This window comes from Entelurus aequoreus, linkage group LG01 (genome assembly GCF_033978785.1).
Source record: "Entelurus aequoreus isolate RoL-2023_Sb linkage group LG01, RoL_Eaeq_v1.1, whole genome shotgun sequence".
In the NCBI taxonomy this organism is placed as follows: Eukaryota; Metazoa; Chordata; class Actinopteri; order Syngnathiformes; family Syngnathidae; genus Entelurus; species Entelurus aequoreus.
Window position 1 is genome coordinate 25,740,250 of NC_084731.1, and position 26,220 is coordinate 25,766,469.

General features: G+C 39.5%; 1 protein-coding gene across 1 annotated transcript; it reads right to left on the bottom strand.

The window, feature by feature from the left end:
* Positions 1–2,940: 2,940 nt before the first annotated feature.
* Positions 2,941–25,045, bottom strand: cyldb (cylindromatosis (turban tumor syndrome), b). Its single transcript, XM_062046446.1, has 15 exons — positions 24,992–25,045; positions 14,546–14,759; positions 14,028–14,480; positions 12,374–12,497; positions 11,849–12,084; positions 11,591–11,759; positions 8,833–8,965; positions 7,617–7,721; positions 6,038–6,117; positions 5,888–5,954; positions 5,674–5,806; positions 5,488–5,596; positions 5,297–5,415; positions 3,984–4,188; positions 2,941–3,775 (listed from the first exon to the last, which is right to left on the bottom strand). The coding sequence occupies exons 3-15, from the start codon at positions 14,457–14,459 to the stop codon at positions 3,570–3,572; spliced, it is 2,118 nt and encodes a 705-aa protein (XP_061902430.1). The 5' UTR covers positions 14,460–14,480; positions 14,546–14,759; positions 24,992–25,045; the 3' UTR covers positions 2,941–3,569.
* Positions 25,046–26,220: the final 1,175 nt, after the last annotated feature.

A 26,220-nucleotide genomic window follows, 5' to 3' on the forward strand; every position in this document is an offset into this window, starting at 1 on the left:
TCCACTGTTTTCTGGCCGTTCAGCTCCAGGTTGTTGAGGCTGCACCAGGACGCCAGCCGGTCCACCTCTCTCCTGTTGGCGGTCTCATCGCCATCCGAGATGAGCCCGATGATATTTTATTATAAGGCCATGCCGAATAAGGCATTAATAGGTACTCAATAATGACTAGTTAAGAGCCAATATGTTACTAATTTGCATGTTAATAAGCAACTAATTAATGGTGAATATGTTCCCCATACTAAAGTGTTACCATGTTTTTTTACTGGTGCATAAAATGAACCGTGCATGAACATCACCTCGTTCAAAGAACAAAACCAACACAGTGCATAAACTCACAACAAATTACACACCTGCAAACTAGTCAGCTGTTGCCGTATCCGTAATACGCCGATAGGGAGAAGTTTGTATTTACACGATGAGTCGGGTGTGTTTTCACCTCCGCCGAACCCCTGAGGCCGACTCACCGAACCCCTAGGGTTCGATCGAACCCAGGTTAAGAACCACTGCACTAGAACAAGTCCTGCGAGGCGCACTGCTTTTTTTGATTCAGTGTACAGCTCTGGTAATGCGAACATTCGCGCCCACCTGCACAAATGTACTTCAAAATGTAACAATCAAAATAAATATTTATTTATTTTTGTTTACTAGGGCATGCATATATAATATGCATTAGTTTGACCATTTAAAATCAACGATAATAAAAAGGAGATGCTTGGAAATAGCATAAAAATGCCCCAAAAACTTGGAAAAACGCGATTCATAGCGTTACTTTTTGGTGTAACCATCATGAGCGTTCTGTTCAGGTATATTTCTTTTATATTTTAAAAAATCATCGTATTTATGTATTACTAAATTTAAATAGGTATTGATCAATCTTCAAGCTGTGTGTATTTTATTTCAGTTTGCTTTTGACATCTTATTTAGAATTGTAGTTGAAACTTTTACAACCTTGTGTTGCGCTCATGATGGCGTAACCAAACTAGATTTCATTTAATAATCTTATTTTGAATATGTATTCCCTTTTTTATATTTAGTATATTTAAATATTCATTTATAAACATTGAATACATTTCAAATATCAATAAAATGCAATTACCTTCATCTTATAGGGTAATGTTTAGTTATACCAAGTCATGAGCGTAACACTAAGCTTCATCACTTTGACTTGTAATATCTCTAATTCTGGTGGGGTTTTATGCTTTTTTCTTTTTGGAACATGTACTATACATATAATACAATAAAGTCCCATATAAAATTATGTTTCTAGCAATACTTTAATTTTGCCTTTGAAAGTAACACTCCAATGTCCATTAGTGGAGCTGTACACTGCAGCTAACCTAGTAACATTTTATAATAAATAACTTTTACAGTCGCATGGGTTGTTCATAGAAACGCTCATCAATACGTAAAAAAAAAAAAATACATAATGCACTGCAAAAAGTCAAGTGTTCAAAAACAATTTAAAAAAAAAAAATTAGGGGTATTTTATTTGAACTAAGCAAAATTATCTGCCAATAGAACAAGAACATTTGGCTTGTCAAGACTTTCCAAAAGGGTGGCTGGCATCTCCCTTAGAGATAGGGTGAGAAGTTCAGTCACCCGAGAGAGACTCGGAGTAGAGCCGCTGCTCCTTCGCTTGGAAAGGAGCCAGCTTAGGTGGTTCGGGCATCTCGTGCGGATGCCTCACGAGCGTCTCCCTAGGGAGGTCCTCGTTGCACGTCCCACTGGGAGGAGACCCCGCGGTAGGCCAAGGACCAGATGGGGGGATTACATCTCCTCTCTGGCCTGGGAACGCTTCGGGATTCCCCAGGAGAAAGTCGCTAATGTTGCTCTGGAGAGGGAAGTCTGGGGGTCTTTGCTGGAGCTGTTGTCCCCGCGACCCGATTCCGGATAAGCGGTTGAAGATGGATGGATGGATGGAAGACTTTCCAAAACAAGAAAAATTAGCTAACCTCAATGAACCCAAAAATACCTTCAAATAAGTATTTTCTCACTAATAACAACTGTACTACTATATGAGTACGTATTTTCTATTGTTTCATTGAAAATAAAACAGCAAAGTCCATTTGGCTGTCATCCGTTTTAATTATGAGACACAATTAAGTCAAAGTCATGATTTTTTTTTTCATGCTTGAAATAAGAAATTAATACTTTATATTTCATATTTTATACTTGTGTTGATGACAGAGCCTTGCAACAGTTGATATTCTAGTTTCAAGCATGTTTTACTCAATATAGGTCATAAACTCTCAGCAACAAGCTGTAATATCTTACTGAAATAATTTAGGACCAAAACCCTTAAAACAAGTAAAACACCAACATAAAATCTGCTTAGTGAGAAGAATTATCTTATCAGACAGAAAATAAGCAAAATCATCCTTATTTGAGATATTTAATCTTACTTAGATTTCAGTTTTTGCAGTGTGCATACTAAGCATTGAAGGATATGCGACTATTGTCATAATGCCTTCAACACGGAGGTGCCCAGCATGTGGCAGAGAACACACAGTATAGGCCAACCTGCCCTACATAACCTTGAAAGCACACAGCCCTATCATATGACAACTCAAGACTTTCAGACTACAGTTCATGTGCAAATCAATGAATGTTGCATATGTATAACTGACATACATGTTCAATAGCACTCAACAGTAGCAAGCGGCTCTCATTCTTACCCTGTAGTAACATGAGCATTTTTTATTAAAGTAGATTGTACCCACTTTTATGTACCTGATGCATGTTTTGGACTGATCTGTGTGCAAACAAATCAAACATGACATGAAATGTCGTCTCACTTCACTCCTCAGTGTTTGCTGAAGTCATGCTGACTACGCAAACCCTCTTCCATCCACTAGAGGGCGTTAAACGTTAGTCCCTCCCACAAGGTTGAATATACTTTGTTATAAAGGGGTCATTAAACTTGCTTCGAATGGTGTCAAATATACATGATTCAGCGTGGTGTGTGAAGCTCTTCCCTGCACTTAAACCCAAGTCATTAAGGCTTGCTACTTTAAAATGAGATAAAATATGCAATTTTAAATGTTCTTAATTCTGTTATACGTTTTAACATCAAGAGGCTTATTAAAATAAAAAAACAAACAAATCATCAGTGAAGTCTCAGCACAATGTTTTCATACATTTAATGGCAGTCTACACAACACTATTTTTTTTTTTACAGTAAATAACCATCATGATGAATTATGCTCAATGAGGCTTAAAATACTTTTAGGTCACCACTGGCAATCTAGTTTTAGTAATAATACACAATGTTATTTATTAAATTACATCAAAGGGGGAAAAGCTAAATCATTTACACGCTACATTTATAATCTTGGCTTAAATGGCCACAATTCATGACAAAAGCAACAATAAAGGACAGACAGGAAAAATATGTTTCACTTCCCACAACATTCTAGTTTTTCTTCCTGCACATTATTACATTTTACAGTATGTCAAAACACAGATTTCCCTCACTGCTGTTTGGATGCAAAGACCAAAACCTGGTTGATAAAGTGCAAAGTTATTATTAAGGCACTGCTGCAAGAACGTTGTGTCCTTGTCCTCTACTTTTAAGGATGCTGATGGTTTGAATTGGAGAGAGGCATTGCTGGGTTTTGGTATAGAAACATGTAGGAGTCACACAGCAGCCTGCGCACAAGTTCAGGAGCATGCAAAGGGTTAACCTTGGCCTGCTCCTCCTCAGACTGGGACAGAAAGTTACCCAGCTCTGGACACGCTTGGATCTCTGGGATGTTGAAGCCCCTTTGATCGTCACCTGCAAAGAAGAGTGGCGCTGAGATAAGGAAATAGATTGAGAAGAGATACAACAATCAACGACGTCACAGTGCGCTCCTATCTGTCTTTATCAGATGAGAAATACGCGGGTCACGGGTAACCATTTCATTTTCAAACCAAAACATGTCAATGTTTGCACGAACGTATCAGGAACAGATTTCTTCTTCAAGCCAAATGATTGTCCTCACCATATCGGTCAGCCATGCTGTCAAAGAAGACCCATGAGTGTGGGTCTGAGCCGAATTTGACGAAGGACACGTAGTGGCTGGTGTGAATGCAAAGCACAGCAAACAGCTGCATCGTGTGCCTGGCAGCAGGGGAAGACGTGGATACCTCAGCTGAAACTGACAAAGGCTTTGGGGAATGCGCCTGTCTTGAGGGATGATTGTGCACCTTTAAAATAAAGAAGTAATACAATTAATAACTACAGTGGTACAGCAACTTAAGAGTGCCTTAACTTAAGAGTGTTTTGATATAAGAGCTGTTGACTCATTTATATGTTTTAAGTCACAAGCAAAAATGTGATTTACAAGCATCACCGCCATTAGTTGGCGTAGCAAATCTCACAGTAAACCCCAGAAGATCCACCCACAACATGTGGTCGGGAGATAAGACATAATTCTGTTTTCCAACCATCGTAAGGAAAAAAGTAAGTGTGAAGGACAGTGATGAAAAGAAGAAGTGGATACTATTTAGTGAATTGAATAAAGATATCATCAAAAACATGACCAGGCGTGTCGCCAACTCGGCAAAGCAATTCGAGCATAGCACTGCTAGTGTGTATCATACTGAAGCAGAACGCCAGCCAAGAATGCTAAAATTTAATTAAAATGGTGAAAAACATGAAAAATATGGAAAAGTTTGTAAGTTTGACAAAGAAGCAGCTGGAAGGAGATACCGTAGAAGTCCACTCTCCAAGGTAATTGCTGTACATCATCATTAGATTACTTCATAAAACTACTATAGTTGTTAGTAAAACATTCTATTGCAGTGGTTCTCAAACATATTTTACCAAGCACCACCTCATAAAACACTTAGCTCTCCAAGTACCACTATAATGACCAACAATAAAACACAGTAGCGTAGTAGGCCTAAATATTCATAAAAACAAAACAGAAGTTTTATCTAAAGAGGTATATTTAATATTTTTGGCCACTAACAATACACAGTTTGAACAGGAGCACTGTTTAAATATTTAGTCAAGTGATTATTTGGCGTGGCACGAGATGGTGCCCGTGACAGTTTGAGAGTCACTGTTCTATTGTATTGGTTTTGTACAATATATCTAAACTAAAAGTTCGTTTTTCTTTTTAAAAGGCATATTAGATGTTAAAAATGCCAGCCAAGCACCAATTAAATTGATTTTAATTCATTTCAAATGGGAGACGCTGATTTGAGATACAAGTGTTTTGAGTTAAGAGCTCCGTCACAGAATCAACTGAGCTTGTAAGTAGAGGCACTGTTGTATAATATTATTTACTAGCCATATTATTGGCCTTACCTGTGTGTTGCAGGTGGTGCAGTATGATTTGATTCTCCCTTGATGCATTTTGTGATCTGGCAGACACTGGAGACAATCGTACTCTGCCAACTGGCCACAGATGAAACACTGCCTAGGAGCTGTAAGAACACACACCCATGAGGTAAAATATGCTTGAACAGCTATTTGATGTTCTAATGCCTGTTCCTTACAGTTGTATAGGAGATCTGTAATGTCCAGCTCCATGGAGGGAATGATGTGAGAAAACATTTTATATTTGTTTCCAAACCTTGGCATCTGAACTATCAGACAGGATGGCATCTAAAGTAAAAACACAAAACAGACATTAGAGTCACATGATCATATGGTTAAAAATGTCATGCTCTTCTTTTCTGCACCTCTTCAAACTTGACGTCGCACGACAGACAGGAAGTGTCCATCAATTGTTGAACCGTGGGTGTGTGTGCCATCTGCTCTTTTTCCAGAATGATCTGGAAAGTGTAGGCCCCCTGATAACTTTCGCCTCTTGACCTAGAATAAACCTGTATTCAGTAACCTAAAATCTACCATACAAGGACCTGATGATTAAAACTGGACTGTACAAGGTCATACCGGAGTTTAAGCAGCGGCTCAATGCCAAGAACCTTCTGGAAGAGAACTGTGATGAACTCCTCTGGGTCTGCAAGGAAATACAAAAACAGGAGTGTTATGATTTAGAACGTCGAACAGACCCTCTACCACAAGACCATAAAAAATATGGACCTTTTTCTTCTGTTCGAAAGGTGTCACAGCCAAGCTGATTGCGGAAATTCATCACACTCGCAGCAGGCACAAAACCTTGTCTGCAAAAAATGCATTTGCTGTCAGTGAGTTTCCATTTAAAAGCAGTACACAACAAAGCATAGAAACACACCCCCTCATCATGATTGTTCTTTTTTCAAGCTAAAGGGTTGTAATAAACAAACCATCTGGTGCCTCAGTTCCCAAAGCGGGGTACACCAATTGTCATAATAGTATGTGAATAAAAATTAAAAACAGCATGACTACATTAGTGCCTGAAAGCCTGAGTTAAGCTTCAATGCCTCATCACAGCATGAAGAAAGGAGACCGACACAAAGCTGTTCTTTGTTTTGTATGCATCAGTGATGATTATGTCGTGAATAAGTATGTAACGATAAATTAACTGAATCTCCGGTGGTGAGTTTATTAGAGAAACAAGCTAGTTCTCTAATGGCCAGCTAGCTCTGAACACTAACATATATAATATAGTCATTAACTTCTTTCCCCACATTAGTGAACATGACAAAGAGGTTTTTACAACAGGAAGTGAACCTGCGTGACGTCGTATAAACCAGACGTGCAACTCTCGTCTTGCCTTTATCATTTAAAAAAACACTCGAAAACCTTAATGAATTAAAACTAAAGAAGATACAAGATAAACATATTCAAACACTCAAATATAAATTGTGTTATTTAATTTTTGTTCTGCCAAGAAAGTACATTGTGCATCTATGTATTTATTTGCATTTGTTAAATAAAACCTAGTAAAGAGATTTCATCATGTGTATAAGTACTTTTTGAGCACATTTAAATAACCCTGATCATTTTGTTCATCATCATAATAATAATAATAATAATAGGTACCTCCCTAGTTGTGTGTTTGATCTTGAAATTTCCATTCATATTGTGAGTTGAACATCCTCTTATGTGGTGCTGTGACTAATTACTGCATTTTTTTGAGTTATGAGCCTGCAATTTGACTGTTTTATGTGCGGTCACTTAAGTTAACCATGTTGCCGTTTACTTGTCACTTATTTCATCGTGCAGCTGACTGCTGAAAACAAATACGTTTTTGCACTAGCGGATTTACTCAGCCACGGTGTGTTACAGCACAACTGAATGACACATCCGTTGTCGCACAGATATTTAGAAAATCAAGCATGCTTGTTTGAGAAATAAGCCACAGGATTTTTTTTTTAGCAATGATTAAGTCCAGAAAAACTGAGATGGACCGTATATGTACAATAAACATACAAAACAGGTGAGAAACCATTCAGTGTAAGATGTTGTACTGTGTGCTTTTTTTTTTTTTTTAGGTGTGTAAGAGTACAAGGTACATTTCTTTCGGTGAAATACTGTATCTGAAGGGGTATGGGACAGTGGACATATTGGAACTTTATATCAATGGATAGATCTTAAGTTGATCTAGAGATTTAAGCATTGAAAGTAAAAAAATAATAATATATAACTTACTTTTAAGACTTTAATTAAAGAGACCCTTTCGGATCCTCGGACCTTTTAACATTCATAACATTGAAGGATTCCCTGATGTTATTCATACCTGCGTAAACGGTTGATTATTTTTCTCAGCGTGGAAGTAATGGGCCGCACTGTGTCATCAGGAATCTGGCATATATTGTCCATGGTCATAGAGGAGCTGAACAAACTGTGGAAAGGAAACAACTTAGTATTTATCTGGATGCAGCAGCTCAATGTGCTCGTTTGGCATAACTAATTTGTCACTTTTCCTGGTAATGTTAAAGATCTAAGGTGAGGTAAGAATGCTGCGCTGTTTAAAAATCGTGTGCACTTAAAAGGGGAACTGCACATTTTTTGGAATTTGCCTATTGTTCACAATTATGTAAGACAAGAAGACAGATGTACTTTTTAAATGCATTCAAACTCGTACATAGTATAAAATGAATGTCTGCTTATAAAAGAGTCAATAAGAGGTCCTCTATTCTGCGTATAAAACCCAATAAATAACCATACAAAAACCGCCAACAAAACTCAATTTACATTTTACATTAGTGATAGTTACTATAAGCGCAGACAAACTATAGCGGCGCCGTGATCATCATCGGCTGGTAAGCTGCTTCCTCGCCTCTGTGCTTGGTAAAGTATATTCTAGATCATAAAAAAAGGCTTCTCTCCTTGATAGTAGAAGAATGAGGACATAATCAGACGTGTTGGTACACTTTGACAGCCAATTTAGACCCGGACATGGCGAGAAAGACACCAAATGACACTTGGTTCCGCCCCCTTTTTTGTGAAGATTATGAGTCATTCTTCATCTAAACGGGAGTACATCAACAACTCATCAGTCAGCATCCCAATGACAGCAGACATCGTACAGTAAGTGATGTTTTTATTATGTTTGTTGGCTCTTATGAAGTCTTCAGTGAGTAGTAATCAGTGATGTTGTCCAATGAAAAAGCAAACCTTGTGATGCGTTGTTTAAATTAATGCGCCACCCTATGTTTAAAAAGGATCAAAGTACGTAAATATTATGTTAGTATGAATGTGCCTGTTACTACATTACATAAATGCTTACATTGTGTATATAAAATCTTGATGGAAGTGTTTAAATGTTTTTTTAAGCGCTTTATAGGCAGAATAAAGCAAATTTTATGGGCTCCAATGTAAGCAGACTTTTGATCACAGAATGCATGAAAAAGAAAAACACCTGTGTGCTTGTCTTACATATGGATTGTAAATAATAGGCACAATTACCAAAAACGTGCAGTTCCCCTTTAAGGGTGTTGAACTGGTTTTACCTGAAGAGCGTGGCATCCAGATAACAGGAGTTGATGTGACCCTGAATCCCTTTCATTCTTCCCACTAACAAAGACATGGCTTCTGATTCTGGGATGGGTGCCACATACTCGTCAGAGTCCACATATGGAGGTACTAAAACAAGCAATAAAAAATGAAAATAAAAAAAAAGTTTGTGAATAATCAAAAATTAACACACACATTAACATATTAGGCACTTTGAAACAGTTGCAACACAATGTGCTTTACATCAGTAAAAAAAAAGAAAAAAGAAGAAACACATACAAGCACGCACACAGCACTATTGAATATAAAAGATGACATGGCATTGAGGAAAAGCGCCACCTTTAAGGCATCCACACTGGAAAATAACTGGAAATTAATGTAATCTAAAAAAAATATAATACAATCAAATCGAAATTATATGTAAAAATATAAATAAATAAAAATTAAGAACCTTAGAGTTTGAAATTGTTATAAAATAAATCATAATCCAAGCATCTTGAAAATAAATTAATAAATGTGAAATAACAGTTTAACAAGCCTATTTAATGGTGAATAATTAGAGTGTCACTTCCTTTCTATGCATGTACTTTTATGTGGGTGTTCCCTTACAGCATGTGTGTCAAACTATGGCCCGTGTAAATTCACTTGGCCCGTGAGGTGATATCAAATTAACACTAGAGCTGGCCCGCCGATTATATACAGCGGCGGTGCCGCGGTTCACCGCTAATTCTCATACTTGCCAAACCTCCTGGGAGACTCCCAAATTTCAGTTCCCCTCCCGAAAATTGTAACATCCCCTTTTAATCCAGTCTAACGAGTGCTGGCTCAGTTACATAATATGTGCGGCTTTGGCACGCACACAGAAGTGAATGCAACGCATACTTGATCTTCAGCGATACAGGTTACACTGAGGGTGCCAGTATAAAAACCTTTAACATTGTTAGAAATATACGCCACACTGTGAACCCACACCAAACAAGAATGACAAACACATTTCGGGAGAACATCCGCACAGTAACACAACATAAACACAAAATAAAAAATACCCAGAACCCTTTGCAGCACTAACTCTTCCGGTGTTGTGCTGGATAATGCACCCCCGGCATAGAATGCAACCCCTGACGGGAGTTTTTAAATCAACTAAAGCCCACACTTAAAGTTTCCACGTGCAAGATTGAATCTATTTGAAAAAGTTATTTAATCCATCCATCCATCCATTTTCTACCGCTTTTTCCCTTCGGGGTCACGGGGGGCCCTGGAGCCTATCTCAGCTACAATCGGGCGGAAGGCGGGGTACACCCTGGACAAGTCGCCACCTCATCGCAGGCCCAACACAGATAGACAGACAACATTCACACTCACATTCACACACTAGGGCCAATTTAGTGTTGCCAATCAGCCTATCCCCAAGTTATTTAATAAGAAGCCGAAAGTGCAAAAACAATAATGTTCGTGTTGGAGGAGTTGTGAATGAATGAAATATGAAATCCGTGCTGCAGTCTGCAGGTGTACCTAATGTTGTGGCCCAGCAGCGACTGCAGCACGGATTTCATATTTGCACATGGAAACTTTAAGTGTGGGCTTTAGTTGATATAACACTCCCGTCAGGGGGTGCATTCTACGCCGGGGGTGCATTATCCGGCACAACACCTGTTGTCCGGGACGCTACAAGGTGGGTGTATGTGTGTGGTGGGGGGCGGGGGGGTGTTTGGAGGTAGCGGGGGTGTATATTGTAGCGTCCCGGAAGAGTTAGTGCTGCAAAGGGTTCTGGGTATTTGTTCTGTTGTGTTTATGTTGTGTTACTGTGCGGATGTTCTCCCAAAATGTGTTTGTCATTCTTGTTTGGTGTGGATTCACAGTGTGGCGTATATTTCTAACAATGTTAAAGTTGCTTATACCGCCACTCTCAGTGTAAACTGTATCGCTGTTGATGAAGTATGCTTTGCATTTACGTGTGTGTGTGCGTAGAGGAGCCGCTCATATCTTGTGACTGGGCGGGCACGTTGTTAGAAGGGATGAAAAGCGGACGTGACAGCAGTGCCTGTAAGGCACGCCCCCAGGACTGTGGAATATGAGATATAATGACTGATGAACACCTTCGATCGATAATGAGGGATGCCTCTGCTCAAAGCCTGAGTCCTGACATTAATGAACTAGCATCCAAGAAAAGATGGCAGGTATCTGGCTTGGGCACATCAGATTAGATCAGTGTGTTGCAAACTGAGCAGTTTAAAGTCCTTAATGGTTGGTTTATTCATTATTTTATTTTCAAATTTATTTGCCTGTGGAAAAAGTTAATGTTGATATTTACCTCAGAAGGCTGCAAATAGAAAAGAGGCATTCCATTTTTATTTAAATTGTATTTGATATGCAATTGATATTTTTTAATGATTATTATTATTTGAAACTCGATTTTGCATGTCACTATAAAGTTATATAAGCCTTGCTTGTTCAATATTTAATGAAAAACTTGTTTGGGTCCCTATCAAAAAGGTTAATTTGTTCAACCTTGGCCCGCGGCTTTGTTCAGTTTTAAATTTTGGCCCACTCTGTATTTGAGTTTGACACCCCTGCCTTACAGCATCATACGAACACTTCTGATAAGTACTAGTTAACAAAAAACGGTTTTCAGTTAAATACTAACTTCTTTAGAACAAGCTCACTGCCCTTCTATTACCATGTTTCAAATGGCATTACAAAGAACAACGCGATGATCAGTGAATTCAAATTGTTTAATTGCATCAAGCAACTAACCTGTAGGTATTTCCGTGTGGTTGGGGGTGCCGCTTCCTGTTGAAAAGCAGTCAAACCTGCTATCAGGGCTGCATTTGGTCACAGGAAGAAACAAAGCCCGGCTTTTTTTGCAGGTGAACAGACGCTGGCCTCCGTATGTCCCATCGGAGCATCCCTTCACATCATATTCCTTAAAACATTGAGAGAAAAAAAGACATTTAATGCAAGCAAATGATCAAAAACAAGGTAAAAATTGAATATGAATTTGTTGTGACTCACGAGTTCAATCCCAGCCCACTCAGCAGTTTTTCCTGCAGGGACACCGAGCCATCTCACAACTCCATACACTGTCACCCCTGTGTTGGACACCACCTGCGTCAAGGACCCCACTTCCAAAGGTGCACTGTGATTTGGACTCTGAATGATGCTCTGCTGCGTGTGGTTTTCTTGCACCCGCCCATGAGATCTAATATTAGGCATGGAGTTGATGCGTGTCACTGCCTTTTTGTTTGTTCCTGTGGAGAATGTAGGGAGATTCCGGATTACATAACTATATGACATATCTTTAAACTTGAGATATGCTGCGGCTGCTGCTAAAAAATTGACCTCCAGCTAACACGGCCTGAGTTGACAATATGTTCGAAGTATGTAACTCAAGACAACTGAACACACGCCATGTCATGTGATGCGATGACTCAGCTCTTCTGCATTCCTGAGCCACTTGACCAGTTTTTCCACTAGACCCCAAAGGGGTAATCTGATTTGACATTTTCTGATAACGCCACACTGGCCACCTATACATACCGCCATATTGGCCATCTCCCCAGTTCAGTCCAAGGGGGACAGAGTAAGCCGGGACCACTTGGATGATGTCTACTGCGCTGAACAGGGATGGAGGAGCAGGTTTTTTAGAAGTCTGATCACTGTCCTGGATAAGAAAAACAAACACTTGGGCGCTCAAAGTATGCACAACTAATCCAGGGTGATATAACGATTATAGGTGGATACAATAGTTATATAACAATACGTGCAAGTACATTTTCAGATGTACAGGTGAAACTAAAAAAAATTGAATATTGCTTTTTTATTCCAGTAATTAGTTACAAAGTGAAACTAATATATGACATGCAAACAAAGATATTTCAAGCCTTTTTAAGAAAAAAAAAATTAATTTTTTTTTTTAATATAACTGATAATTACGGCTTACAGTTTACAAAAAACGCAAATTGAAAATGTTGGGTTTTCAAAAAGTGTAAGCCACAATCATAAACATTATGACAAATAAAGGCCTTGCAAATCTCAATTTGCATGTAATGAGTTTATTAAAGTTACAAGTTAAAGTACCAAAGATTGTCACACACACACTGGGTGTGGTGAAATTAACCTCTGCATTTGACCCATCCTCTTGTTCACCCCCTAGGAGGTGAGGGGAGCAGTGAGCAGAAGCCGTGCCCGGGAATCATTTTTTGGTGATTTAACCCCCAATTCCAACCCATGATGCTGAGTGCCAAGCAGGGAGGTAATGGGTCCCATTTTTATAGTCTCTGGTATGACTCGGGCGGTGTTTGAACTCAAGACCTACCGATCTCAGGGCGGAAACTCTTAACGCAGTGGTTCTTAACCTTGTTGGAGGTACCGAACCCCACCAGTTTCATATGCACATTCACCGAACCATTCTTTAGTGAAAAATAAAATGTTTTTTTTTTTTTTCAAATTCAAGATAAAGTTATATGTTTTTGGTAACACTTTAGTATGGGGAACATATTCTAAGTAACAAAGACTTAATTGAGTTTTTTGGACACTAGGGGAACATATTCTAAGTAACAAAGACTTAATTTAGAGTTATTTGGTTAGGGTTATGGTTAGCGGGTTAGGGCCAGGGTTAGAGGGTTAGGGTTATAATAAGGCATTAATAAGTACTTAATAATGACTAGTTAAGAGCCAATATGTTACTAATTTGCATGTTAATAAGCAACTAATTAATGGTGAATATGTTCCCCATACTAAAGTGTTACCATGTTTTATTACTGGTTCACAAAATGAACCGTGCTTGAACATCACCTTGTTCAAACAACAAAACCAACACAGTGCATAAACTCACAACAAATTACACACCTGCAAATCAGTCTGACTTCTGCTGTTGCTGTATCCGTAATACGCCGATAGGGAGAAGTTTTTATTTACACGATGAGTCGGGTGTGTTTTGACCTCCGCCGAACCCCTGAGCCCGACTCAGTGGTTCTTAACCTTAACAGGTTAAGAACCACTGCTCTAACCACATACTAGTTTTAACATATTAGTTTCACATTTAAAAGTTGAATTGCTGACATTAATGGACTTTTGCCCAATACAATTTGTATTAAGTTCCACCTGTAATGTTGCAGTTTCTAATCTACTTCTGAACGTTCTTCATTGAGAAGGATGTTCAGACATTATAAAGAAATGAATACAAACTCACCAGAAATTCCACCTCAAAGGCCAACATTTGCAGGTCGCCTTTGCCCTCCTTCCTCCCAATCTGCATCAGGTTCCTCACCAGTCCCACTTTGTGGCCCTTCTTGTTCTTCACCACCACCAGGTCATCCACATTCAGCTCGCAGATGGCCGAGAACAGCTGAGGGTTGCACAGCAGCTCCAGGCGTTTGCTTACGGAGGAGACGTAGAGCAGTAGCTGGGCCTGGTGGCGAGTCAGGGGGTAAGTGTCCTCCCTCCGTACTACGCCTCCGTTCTTGGGGCTCCCGGCGTTGGGGCCCCCGCAGTAGAGGAGCCCCGTCATCTCCCCGTTCTGCGTCTCTGCCTCCAGTCGGCCAATGCACCCGCGACAGAAGCCTTTCCTCGACCTCCCACGTAAAACGATGAAAAACTCCTTTAAAACGGGATTGGGCTCCATGGCAACAGGTGTTAAAAGGAACTGCAAATTGAGCGTAAATCTCTATAAATACACGTTGTATAGGTCGTTAAATAACACAACATTACCTAATTGTCGGGTTGCTTCCTTGTCGACAGCGCAATGTCAAGTTTGAACCAATTAGTCGTCAAGTTGTCGCCATATATTGTTGTTGAACTACAGGCGGATGATCCTCCCTCTTGTCTCCTCTCGAGGTGACTGAGTTTTTCTTCTTCGCTTGTCCAAATAAGTGTGACCCGACAGTGACCGCCGGCCACGCCCACTTTCCCTCAGCTCTCCGCCCTAAAACAGTGCACACACACGTCATGGCATTGCGTGACCGCAGCTGTGATAATAACGATAACGATAAAACATTTGAAAAAAGGAATTTTACCTTTGTAACCTCATTATACTATTGGCTAAGTTTTATAAATTAATAAATGTTACATTTCTCAATACCCGACCTGTTTTTTATGCCTTTAAAAAAGATTTAGAACTCTACATTAAAACACTCTACTAGGGGAAAAAAATCGATTCGAATTCAAATCGCGATTCTCACGTACAGTATCGATTCTCATTTTTCAAAAATCGATTAATTTTTTTATTAATCAATCCAACAAAACAATACACAGCAATACCATAACAATGCAATCCAATTCCAAAACCAAACCCGACCCAGCAACACTCAGCACTGCAATAAACAGAGCAATTGAGAGGAGACACAAACACGACACAGAACAATCCAAAAGTAGTGAAACAAAAATGAATATTATCAACAACAGTATCAATATTAGTAACAATTTCAACATAGCAGTGATTAAAAATCCCTCATTGACATTATCATTAGACATTTAAAATAAAAAAAAAGGGAATAAGCGGTAGAAAATGGATGGATGGATGGAATTTTAAAAAAAGAACAATAGTGTCACAGTGGCTTACACTTGCACCCCATCTCATAAGCTTGACAACACACTGACAAAGATAAAATAAGTCATATTTTTGGTTCATTTAATAGTTAAAACAAATTTACATTATTGCAATCAGTTGATAAAACATTGTCCTTTACAATTATAAAAGCTTTTTACAAAAATCTACTACTCTGCTTGCATGTCAGCAGACTGGGGTAGATCCTGCTGAAATTCTATGTATTGAATGAATAGAGAAATGTTTTGAATCGGAAAAATATCGTTTTTGAATCGAGAATCGCGTTGAATCAAAAAAATCGATTTATAATTGAATCGTGACCCCAAGAATCGATGTTGAATCGAATCGTGGAACACCCAAAGATTCGCAGCCCTACTCTCTACCTCTAACAACCAAAAAGCTGTAAAAACGATGATGCTGTGTTCCAAATTTAAGTTATTTACTGAAATTGACTGAGCCTATGGCTTTGCACTTTGTTTATATGTATATATATATATATATATATATATATATATATATATATATATATATATATATATATGTATATATATATATATATATATATATATATATGTATATATATATATATATATATATATATATATATATATATATATATATACATATATATATATATATATATATATATATATATATACATATATATATATATATATATATATATATATATATATATATATATATATATATATATATATATATATATATATATATATATATATATATATATATATATATATATATATATTGCATTCTATTTTAGTTACTTTGAATTTACAACCCCCTGGCGCTGTTTTGTACTGTTTTTGTACTTACCTTGATTATTATTTCTCAACTGTTTGTAAATGTTGAAATTTCTAAACAAAGGTTTAAAAAAATTTTTTTTTTTAAAGATAATAACGATAACGTTTTTGTGCCTTTGCGAATGCAGATATTGTCAGAAATGCAACAATGTTTATTTTATTTTATTTTTTTTACAAAATTGAATATCCTTTTTATTTGCTCCTGTTGTTGTACCGTAATAATGAAATAAATAATTTATATGACCACTAGTGTGCCGTGAGGTACAGTCTGGTGTGCCGTGGGAAATGATCTAATTTCACCTATTTGGGGTAAAAAAATATTTTTTGCAAACCAGTGATTATAGTCTGCAAATTATGTGTTGTTGTTGTTGTTGAGTGTCGGTGCTGTCTAGAGCTCGGTAGAGTAACCATGTAATACTCTTCCATATCAGTAGGTGGCAGCAGGTAGCTAATTGCTTTGTAGATGTCGGAAACAGCGGGAGGCAGCATGCAGGCAAAAGGGTGTCTAATGCTTAAACCAAAAATAAACAAAAGGTGAGTGCCCCTAAGAAAAGGCATTGAAGCTTAGGGAAGGTTATGCAGACCGAGACTAAAACTGAACTGGCTACAGAGTAAACAAAAACAGAATGCTGGACGACAGCAAAGACTTACTGTGGAGCAAAGACGGCGTCCACAATGTACATCCGAACATGACATGACAATCGACAATGTCCCCACAAAAAAGAATAAAAACTAAGTACATGTGGGAAATATCGCTCAAAGGAAGACATGAAACTGCCAAAGGAAAATACCAAAAAAAGAGAAAAAGCCACCAAAATTGGAGTGCAAAACAAGAACTAAAACACTACACACAGGAAAACAGCAAAAAACTCCAAATAAGTCACGGCGTGATGTGACAGGTGGTGACAGTACACTTTGAGACAAGAGCTATATTGATGCATGCTTGGTTATGGTTTAAATTCATATCCAACAATTGCGACAACGACTTTTTTCTGTCAACTGAGTTACGTTGTTTAATGATTTCTGCTGGTGGTGTGCCTCCGGATTTTGTCAACACAAAAAATGTGCCTTGGCTCAAAAAAGGTTGAAAATCACTGTTTTAGACAAACTTTTGTGAAATCAGCAGATTAATATACTTGTTTTTCCACTGGAAGGGACAAGCGTTTCAAAGCCATATATTACAAATTAAAAAAAACACCAGATGAAAGATTATCAGTTATATGCTGTTAAAAATGACATCCTGCAGCTTTCCAGTCAAATAGATGTGTTTTCCCAAACTGGCTGCCATACAGACCAGCATGTTTAAGGACGTACTCCTAAGACTTTTTTCTTATACATTTGTGAAGATGACTAATACAAATCCAGTTGTCCCTCGCCACATCATACTTCAAATATTGCGGCTTTGCAGATTTGTTTGAGTTTTTTATGCATATTCTACATTTTGGCCGTAAATTATGTAGTTTAATGGAAATATGTACATTCTCTAGAACAGTGTTTTTCAACCTTTTTTGAGCCCAGGCGCGTTTTTTTTCATTGAAAGAAATCCTGAGGCACACCACAAGCAGAAATCATAAAAAAACCAAACTCAGTAGCCGATATTGACAGTAAAAAGTCGTTCTTGCAATTGTTGGATATGAATTCAAACCATGACCAAGCATGCATCACCATAGCTCTTGTCTCAAAGTCGGTGTACTGTCATGACCTGTCACATCACGCTGTGACTTATTTGTTTTTGTTGTTTTCCTGTGTGTAGTGTTTTAGTCCTTGTCTTGCGCTCCTATTTTGGTGTTTTTTCCTGTTTTGTTGGTATTTTCCTGTTGCAGTTTCATTTCTTCCCTGAGCGCTATTCTCCGCACCTGCTTTGTTTTCGCAATCGAGACTATCTAAGTCACATATGTCAGAGTCAAGGCCCGCGGGCCATATCCGGCCCGCGAGAAGGTTTTTTACGGCCCTTGGGATGATCTTGATTTATTATTAGAACCGGCCCGCAGACCGCAGATCTTTTTTTTTTTTTTTTTTTTTTTTTTTTTTTTTTTTTTTTTTTTAGACCGCAGATCTTTTACACGCACCAAGCGGATGCCGGTCCAAGGTTCCGAAAGGGGGCGAGCGGCCCGCCGGGACGCGCCTGCCGGCCGAAGGGCTGCAGCCCGGCCGTCAGTCGCGGAGCCCGCCGTGCCACGCGCGCCAAGGGGGCGGGCCGAAACCCGGCCCCGAGGCCCTGAGACTTCTGCTTTGTTTCCCCAAACCGCGCGTCACCGCCGGGCCCGCACCACCGTCGGGCTGCAGCCCGAGCGTCGGTGGCGGAACCCGTCATGTGCCGCGCGCGCCAAGCGGAGCGGGGGGGTCAAGCGGGCCGAAACCCGCAGGCCACCCCCTCACCACGAGGCCCTACGCGCGGCCCGTCGGGACGCGCCCGCCGTCAAGCCACGAGGGCCAGCCGTCGGGTCGCGGAGCCCGCCGTGCCACGCGCGCCAAGGGGCGGGCCGAAACCAGCGGGGGGTTTCGGGCACCCAACTCGCCTCCCTCCCACGGAGGGAGGAGGGGGGTTTAATGTGAACATTACTGTGCAATCACATATTTAGAGTTTTTACTCAATTCAAGTTTAAAAGTTAAAGTTTAATATTTGTTTTCACTGCATGTTACTTCTCCTTAAACAAAGTGTTGTTTTTGATTTATAGATTTTTGCACTTTATTTTATTGTATTTCAATTTAATTATATTTTAAAAATATTTCAGTTGAGTGGATGATAGAAAATTGCTATTATTGTTTTTTTCTTTGAAGTAAATTTAGCCCACTTTTGCTAAAATAGAAAATATAGGCTACTGATGGTGCCTTGAATACCGGTTTCTTTCATTTAATGTTCATGTTATGGGGATTTTTATATAAAGGAAATTTGTCTTTTGTGTCTGTTGAAAATTAAAGATTACTGACAGAGCCATAAGAAAATATTGCTTTATTTATCTGATCATATTGGAATATATTTGTTAGGTTTTCAGTAGGTTCAATTAGGTTCACTAGACTATATGCGTCATTTAAAAAATTTTCAATGAACATTCGAACAGTCCGGCCCTCGGCTTGTAGCTAAATTTTTTATTTGGCCCTCCGTCCATTTGACTTTGACACCCCTGATCTAAGTAGTGCGGACGCTATCCTTCTTTGTGGGAACATTGTTGATTGTCATGTCATGTACGGGTGTAGTTTGTGGACGCCGTCTCTGCTCCATACGCTGTAAGTCTTTGCTGTCGTCAAGCATTTTGTGTTTTGTTTACTTTGCAGCCAGTTCAGTTTTAGTTTCATTCTGCATAGCCATGCCTAAGCTTCAATGCCTTTTCTTAGCGGCACTCGCCTTTTGTTTATTTTTGGTTTAAGCATCAGACACCTTTTTACTGCTGTCGTCTGCATATTGTGATCATGACAAACCATTCAATCCACTTTATTTGTATAGCACATTTAAACAACAAAAATGTTTCCAAAGTGCTGCACAACAATATTAAAAACAATTCAAATATTATTGTTAGCTCCACCAATGACTGAATAAAAACCAAAACAAGTAATATAAAAACAATATAAAAATAAATATGATTAAAAACGATTTTAAAGATTTAAAAATTAAAACAATAAATATGCTCTTGTAGCATGTCCTAGTTTAATAATGTCATTTTTTACAGAGTGGGGTCGCCGATAGAGTGAGTGCAGTCATGTGACTGCCAAGCTCCAATTCATTGGTGAAATGGGAGTCAAAAGTGACTAGTGTTTATGTTGAATTGGCAAAAAACAGAGTCATGTGAAAGCGCCCGCTGGAAGAAGTCTCTCTCTGACAAACCAAAACAAGAACGTTGCAAGCAGTATCCAATAATTTGAAATAAAGGAAGCGAACGGAATGAAATTTAATGTAACAAAGTAAAAGTAGTGTTTCTTCTTCCTAAAAATATATTCAAATACCAGCAGAAAGTATGTTGTACAATTTATCCAAAACACTACTTAAATAAATGTAATGCATTACATTAGGGGTGTTAAAAACAATTAATGGTTGATGTGGTACTGCCGGCGGTTGGCGTCGCTGTGTTGGGTTGGAGTGGTTGGGGGACTGTGGCTGGTATCTGTGCGCTTGTGGGGTTGTGGGGGCTGGCTGGCGTTGGCTTGACGGCTGGTTTGGGGGCTGGCGTGCGGACGGGGTGCATTGACTTCTTCCCCGGTTGGGGGGCACCATCCCCCGGCCGGAACTCGTATGGGTGCGTTGCTGTGTGGATGGCCGGGATGCGGTGTTTGCATTGGGCATGGGGCTGTGCAGTTTTTCTGCGTTTGGTTGCTGGTATGGGCTCTGCGGGGTTGGGTTGGGGCGGGCGGGGGATGGCTTTGTTTGGCGGGGGGTGGGCTCGCGTGACGTCACGCTAAAGTGGTCTGGTGTGGGTCACGGGCCGTGGGGGGGGGGCGGCTTCCTGGCCGTAGTTCCTGGTTGTCGGCCGCATGGACTGGGGGGGATGTCCGGGCCCTCTACTCCTCCTACTTATAGCACACACAGTCACACAAATATAGGACTTTGGGGGATTGTCCTGCGGGGAGGCATGGCGGGGGGTTGAGGATGCCTCCTATGGGGCTCCGGTCCTCCTGTCTTGTCCCCTGCTCGTCCATCCCTCAATCTTAGCTGCATATTAGACACTTAGGATTTGGAGGGCTCGGCTTGGTTGGGACCCACCAAGACCTTGATGTCCCCCAATTTTAATCGCATTATTAGTTCCCACAAGCATACATATCTCACTCACGCTACAGTACACACATCAATAGGGACTGGAGGTCGGCTGTAATGGCTGACCTCCTAATTTTAACTACACAGTAGACACTCTGGGGGCCTTGTACACATGCATGTGGGGGGGTTGGGGTTTGGCGCACCCCTCATTGCCTCGTCGGCCGGCGCGGATTCCGGGGACTGCGTTCTGGTGGCCTGCCAGGCTTTTATTAATTTATTATTATTATTATTATTATTATTATTTTTATTTTTTTATTTTTTTTAATATGTATATATATGTATGTGTATATATATATATATATATATATATATATATATATATATATATATATATATATATATATATATATATATATATATATATATATATATATATATATATATATATATATGTGTGTGTATGTGTATGTGTATGTGTGTGTATGTGTATGTATATGTATGTGTATGTATATATGTATATTGATATATTTATTTATTTATTTTTTATTTTATAATTATTTTATTTTAAAAATAATTTTTATTATTTACTTACTTTATTTTATTTAATTATTTGTATTTGTTATTTTTAATCTAATTTGTATTTCATGTTATTATTATTATTATTTTTTTTAAAATTATTGTTATTTTTGTTTAATCTTATTATTTATTTGTGTGTGGCGTCGCGCGGGTCTCGCTTCCTGTTGGGTGGGGTCCGTGCCCGTGTGGCCCGACCTTGCGCTGTGGGGTCTCTGTTGGCGACTTGATGTGGTGGCGGCGCGGCGCCCGTGTCTGGTCTGGATACTGTGTCTCGGTTGTTTGGGCGGTGGTGTGTTTGTGCGGGTTTGGGTTGGGGTGGTGGGGTCTTTTGGCGGGGGTGGGGGGTGTTGGTGTCTCTTGTTTGCGTGTTGGCGTTTGGGCTTGCTGGCGGGCTGGCGCTGGCTGGTGTCTGTGATCCTGTTGGCGTGTGGTTGCCGGTCGCGTTTTTTTTTTTTGATCGCTTTGATTTGATTGGGTGGTGCTGGCTGTCTGGGGGTGTTGTGGCTGCTGTTTCTGCTGCCGTTTGTTTGTGGTGTGGGCGCCCGTGGCTGCTGGGTCTGGTGCAGGGGGGTGGCTGATGTTGTGACTGGTGGCAGCGCGCGCGCGTGGTGGTTGTCGGGGCTGACAAACTGTGTATGTGTGTGTGTGTGTGTGTGTATGTATGTATGTATGTATGTATGTATGTATGTATGTATGTATGTATGTATGTATGTATGTATGTATGTATGTATGTATGTATGTATGTATGTATGTATGTATGTATGTATGTATGTATGTATATATATGTGTAAGTGTATGCATGTGTATGTGTGTGTATGTGTACATGTGTATGTTTATGTGTATGTATATATATATGTATGTATATTTCTGGGGGTACGTTCTGGGCCTGCCTGTCGGGTGGGGGTCGGTGCCTCAGGCTACTGCATCCGGACTGCGTGTCTGGAGCTCCTGGGTCCCGCCGTCCATCCCTTCCGGGTGCCCGTCTTGGTTGGGGCCTGCTGGGTCTGGTCCCTGCGTCTACTGTGGCGGCTTGGTGCTGCAGGGTATTCCGAGGTGCTGCGAGTCGGCCAGTTGTTGGGGTAGCGACCTTGTGTGTCAGCATGTCTGTGATCTTCTTTTAATTCTTTATTTATTTATTTATTTATTTTTTTTTTTTTTATATAAATAGATTTAATTATTTATTTATTTATTTTTTTTCCTTTTTTTTTTTTTCCTTTTTTTTTTTTTTTTTTTTTAAATATATTTTATTAATATTATTATTATTATGTATTTATTTATTTTATTTATTTATTCCCCTACCTCAGGGGGGGAGACTCGGCGGGGCGGTTGCTGGTTGTTCCATCTCCATCGTTGGGGTCCCTGCGGGTGGGGTGGGTGGTTCCTGTGGCCCCGTGCTGGGTGGTCCTGTGGCGGCCGGCTTGGGTGGGGTGGCCGTGGGCTGGCCTCGCCGCGCTCTCCGGGGGTGGGGGGGGGGCTCGTGGGGGCCCTGTTGCCGGTGGGGCGGGGGCGGTCTTCCCGTCCGGTTGCGGGGGGTCTCCGGGCCCCTCGGGCGGGGCGTCCCGCCTTTCTGTCCGTGTGGGGTGTGGTGTCTCGCTGGCTTGGGGTCTGGCTGCCCCCTGTTTTTCCCGTGCCTTGTCCTCTGCCGGGTGCGTCTGTCTGCGGCCTGCTGCTGGCCCTTGTGGGCGGCACTGTGGGCCAGGCTCTGGGGTTCCTGTCGCTGTCCGGCTTGGCTGCGTGGGGGCGGTGGCCCCTGGTTCCCTGGGCACCACACCTACTGTTTGTGGGATGGGTTCTCGGGGAGGCTGGGGCCGTACTCTGGCTACCGCACACACTGGGAGTCAAATGTATTGTACATGCAAATTCACATATACTCACACACATACATACAGACATACATAGGTACCTACGCTCCCACATACATATACAAATAAATACAGTACATATTTACACACTCAAAGTTCGTACATCCACACGCACATTCATTATACAAACATACTGTATACACATACTGTACATATACATTCACTGTAAAAACATACATATACACATACTGTACATATACATTCACCGTACAAACACACACATACACATACTACACATACATTCACTGTACAAACACACACATACATATACTGTACATATACATTCACTGTACAAACACACATTTACACATACTGTACATATATATTCACTGTTCAAACACATATACTGTATACACATACTGTACATATACATTCGCTGTACACACATATACACATACTGTACATATACATTCACTGTACAAGCACACATACACGTACTGTACATATACAAGTACATATGCACACATACACTCATGCACATAATCACGTTTTATCAAACATATATTAACGTTGTTGCCCTAGGGTAAACTGGGTATAACACATGGCACACTGACAAAGCTTAACCTATTGTTGCTATAACAATCTACAAGGTTAAGGTTGCTTCTCTTTCTTCCCCTCCATTTTTCTGCATTCTTTCGTATCTCAAGTTATCATTACGTATATGTATTGTTGCATTTGAACAATTGTATTGTTGATAATAAAGGTAAAGTACTGGTATTGTTTATTATCAATAGCACTATTTCTATTGGTATTCACATTGCTCCATTTTTAGTGTAATAATGCTCATTGTCATTTCTGTATTTTTTTTTTTAAATTTTCGCTAACTGCTTATTTGCTATTACTTTTACCATCATATTTGTACATGTCGTATTTGCTGATGTTGCTCTGTTGTTGTTGTTGTTGTTGTGTTTGCTGTTGTTGTTTTTGTCTCTCTGTCTAATCCCCCTCTTGTCCCCACAATTCCCCCCTCTGTCTTCCTTTTTCTCTCTTTCTATCCCCTCCTGCTCCGGCCCGGCTGCACCAAATGATAATATAAATACATTTAATAAAGTCAAAATACAAGTAAGGCAACAAGAGAAGTATCCTACACTTCTCTTTTGTAAAGTAAATCTGAACAGCCGATATGGGCATCTACATCTGCTATATGATTTGCCCGAGAAGCTGGGCAGGACATTATAAAACAAAAACAAAAAAACAAACAAAAAAAAACAACAATTAATCTCTATAAATCGACTAATATTTTTTAAAAAAAATCCATGTAAAAAAAAAGATATAGTAATACAATTTAATTTAAATAAAATATACCAACTTTATTTATAAAGCCCTATAAAAACAGCCACAATTGAAAAACAAGTAAGACAAAAAACTGTTTAAAACAAAGGTAAAATATATAACAAAAAGATCTGATCAAAAAATGATGGAGTTGCTCTATTTTCTTTTATCAAATTAATTAACATTTTGTGATTTTTGTAAATAACAAGTCCATCTTTAAGCCAACAATGCACGTAGAAGTTGTGCGTAAGCACCTAAGAGCTTTTGTAACCTGCAACCTGTTTTGAAAAGCTTTTATAGTAATTTGTATACCAAATAATATATTACGAGAATTGTGATTAATTTAGAGTCGTTTCTGAATCAAATTGTGAGGCGCCCAAAGATTCCTACCTGTATTTCTTAGCAACCAGCCTGTATTTGACAGTATTCAGGCTTATATGCTGTACTTTATACATAATTAAAAAATGGGACTGTTATATAAAAAAGGCCACAAAGGGGTCAAATATCAAAGCCGATCTATTCTTTTTCACTTGTTTGTTATGAGGTAACAAAGTACAGTGCTTAAAGGTGGAAGGACACTATGTACAGTACGTGAAGCCTATTTATCCATCCATACCACCGAGCTAATGACAAGCTGAGGCGTACATACCTCATCACTAGAATACAACTCATTAGTCACTGCAAAGACTGACATTGAGCAGACGCATTTGCAGTAACTATTCTAGACGAGAGAGTGCTTTGAGTGACATGTTTGTCCTTACACTGTTCTTGTGATATGTCCTACCATGTGACACAGGTGGCATGCAGTCTGACAATATCTTGATGTACATCAGCTTTATGTAACAGCTGTGCCGCTCCTCAAAGAGTGCATGCACGCAAGCCACAAGTCCTAAAAAAAAATCATTTGGTGGAGTATTTGGATAGAAATATTATTTAAAAGTAACTAGATGCCTCTTGTCTTTGTATCTTTAAAAAAAAAAAAATTCATGTAAGAAACAGAGTGGCCCTACTGCATAGACTGACCATACGTCCTCTTTTCCCCGGACATGTCCTCTTTTGCGGGGCTGTCCGGGCGGAGTTTCTTAAATGCCTCAAATATCCGGCATTTTGAGTTAGAGTTGCGTGTATTTTCAATGTACGTTCAGGGTTAAGAAGGGGTTAAAAACAAAACAAATTGTGAAGGTGTGAGCACGCAGCAGCATTCGTGAGGGAGGGGCAGAGACAGAGAGAGCGAGAGAGTTATGATAAACGTGCATGCGTCGCCAGGCTCTGCTTTTTATCGGTAGATTTATCAGATTTATTTTTTTATCATCTATAGCAGGGGTGTCAAAAGTGTAACCCGGAGGCCATTTGCGGCCCACGGCTATTTTTTTAAAGGCCCACGGCACGTTCTAAAAATACTATTAAAATAAAGAAAAACATAACAAAAGTGAAATAAAAAAGCTTAAAGGTGAAATGTAATTTAGAAAAAGTTGCAATGTTGACTAATAAAACAAAGCTGTTTTTTTCTTCTTTCAAACTGTCATTGCTCAAAGCATAATATTGAATCAAAATCAATGTTATTATGAATTATTGACCTATCCAAGGCTCCGATTACTTCACATCAAATATTCCACTTT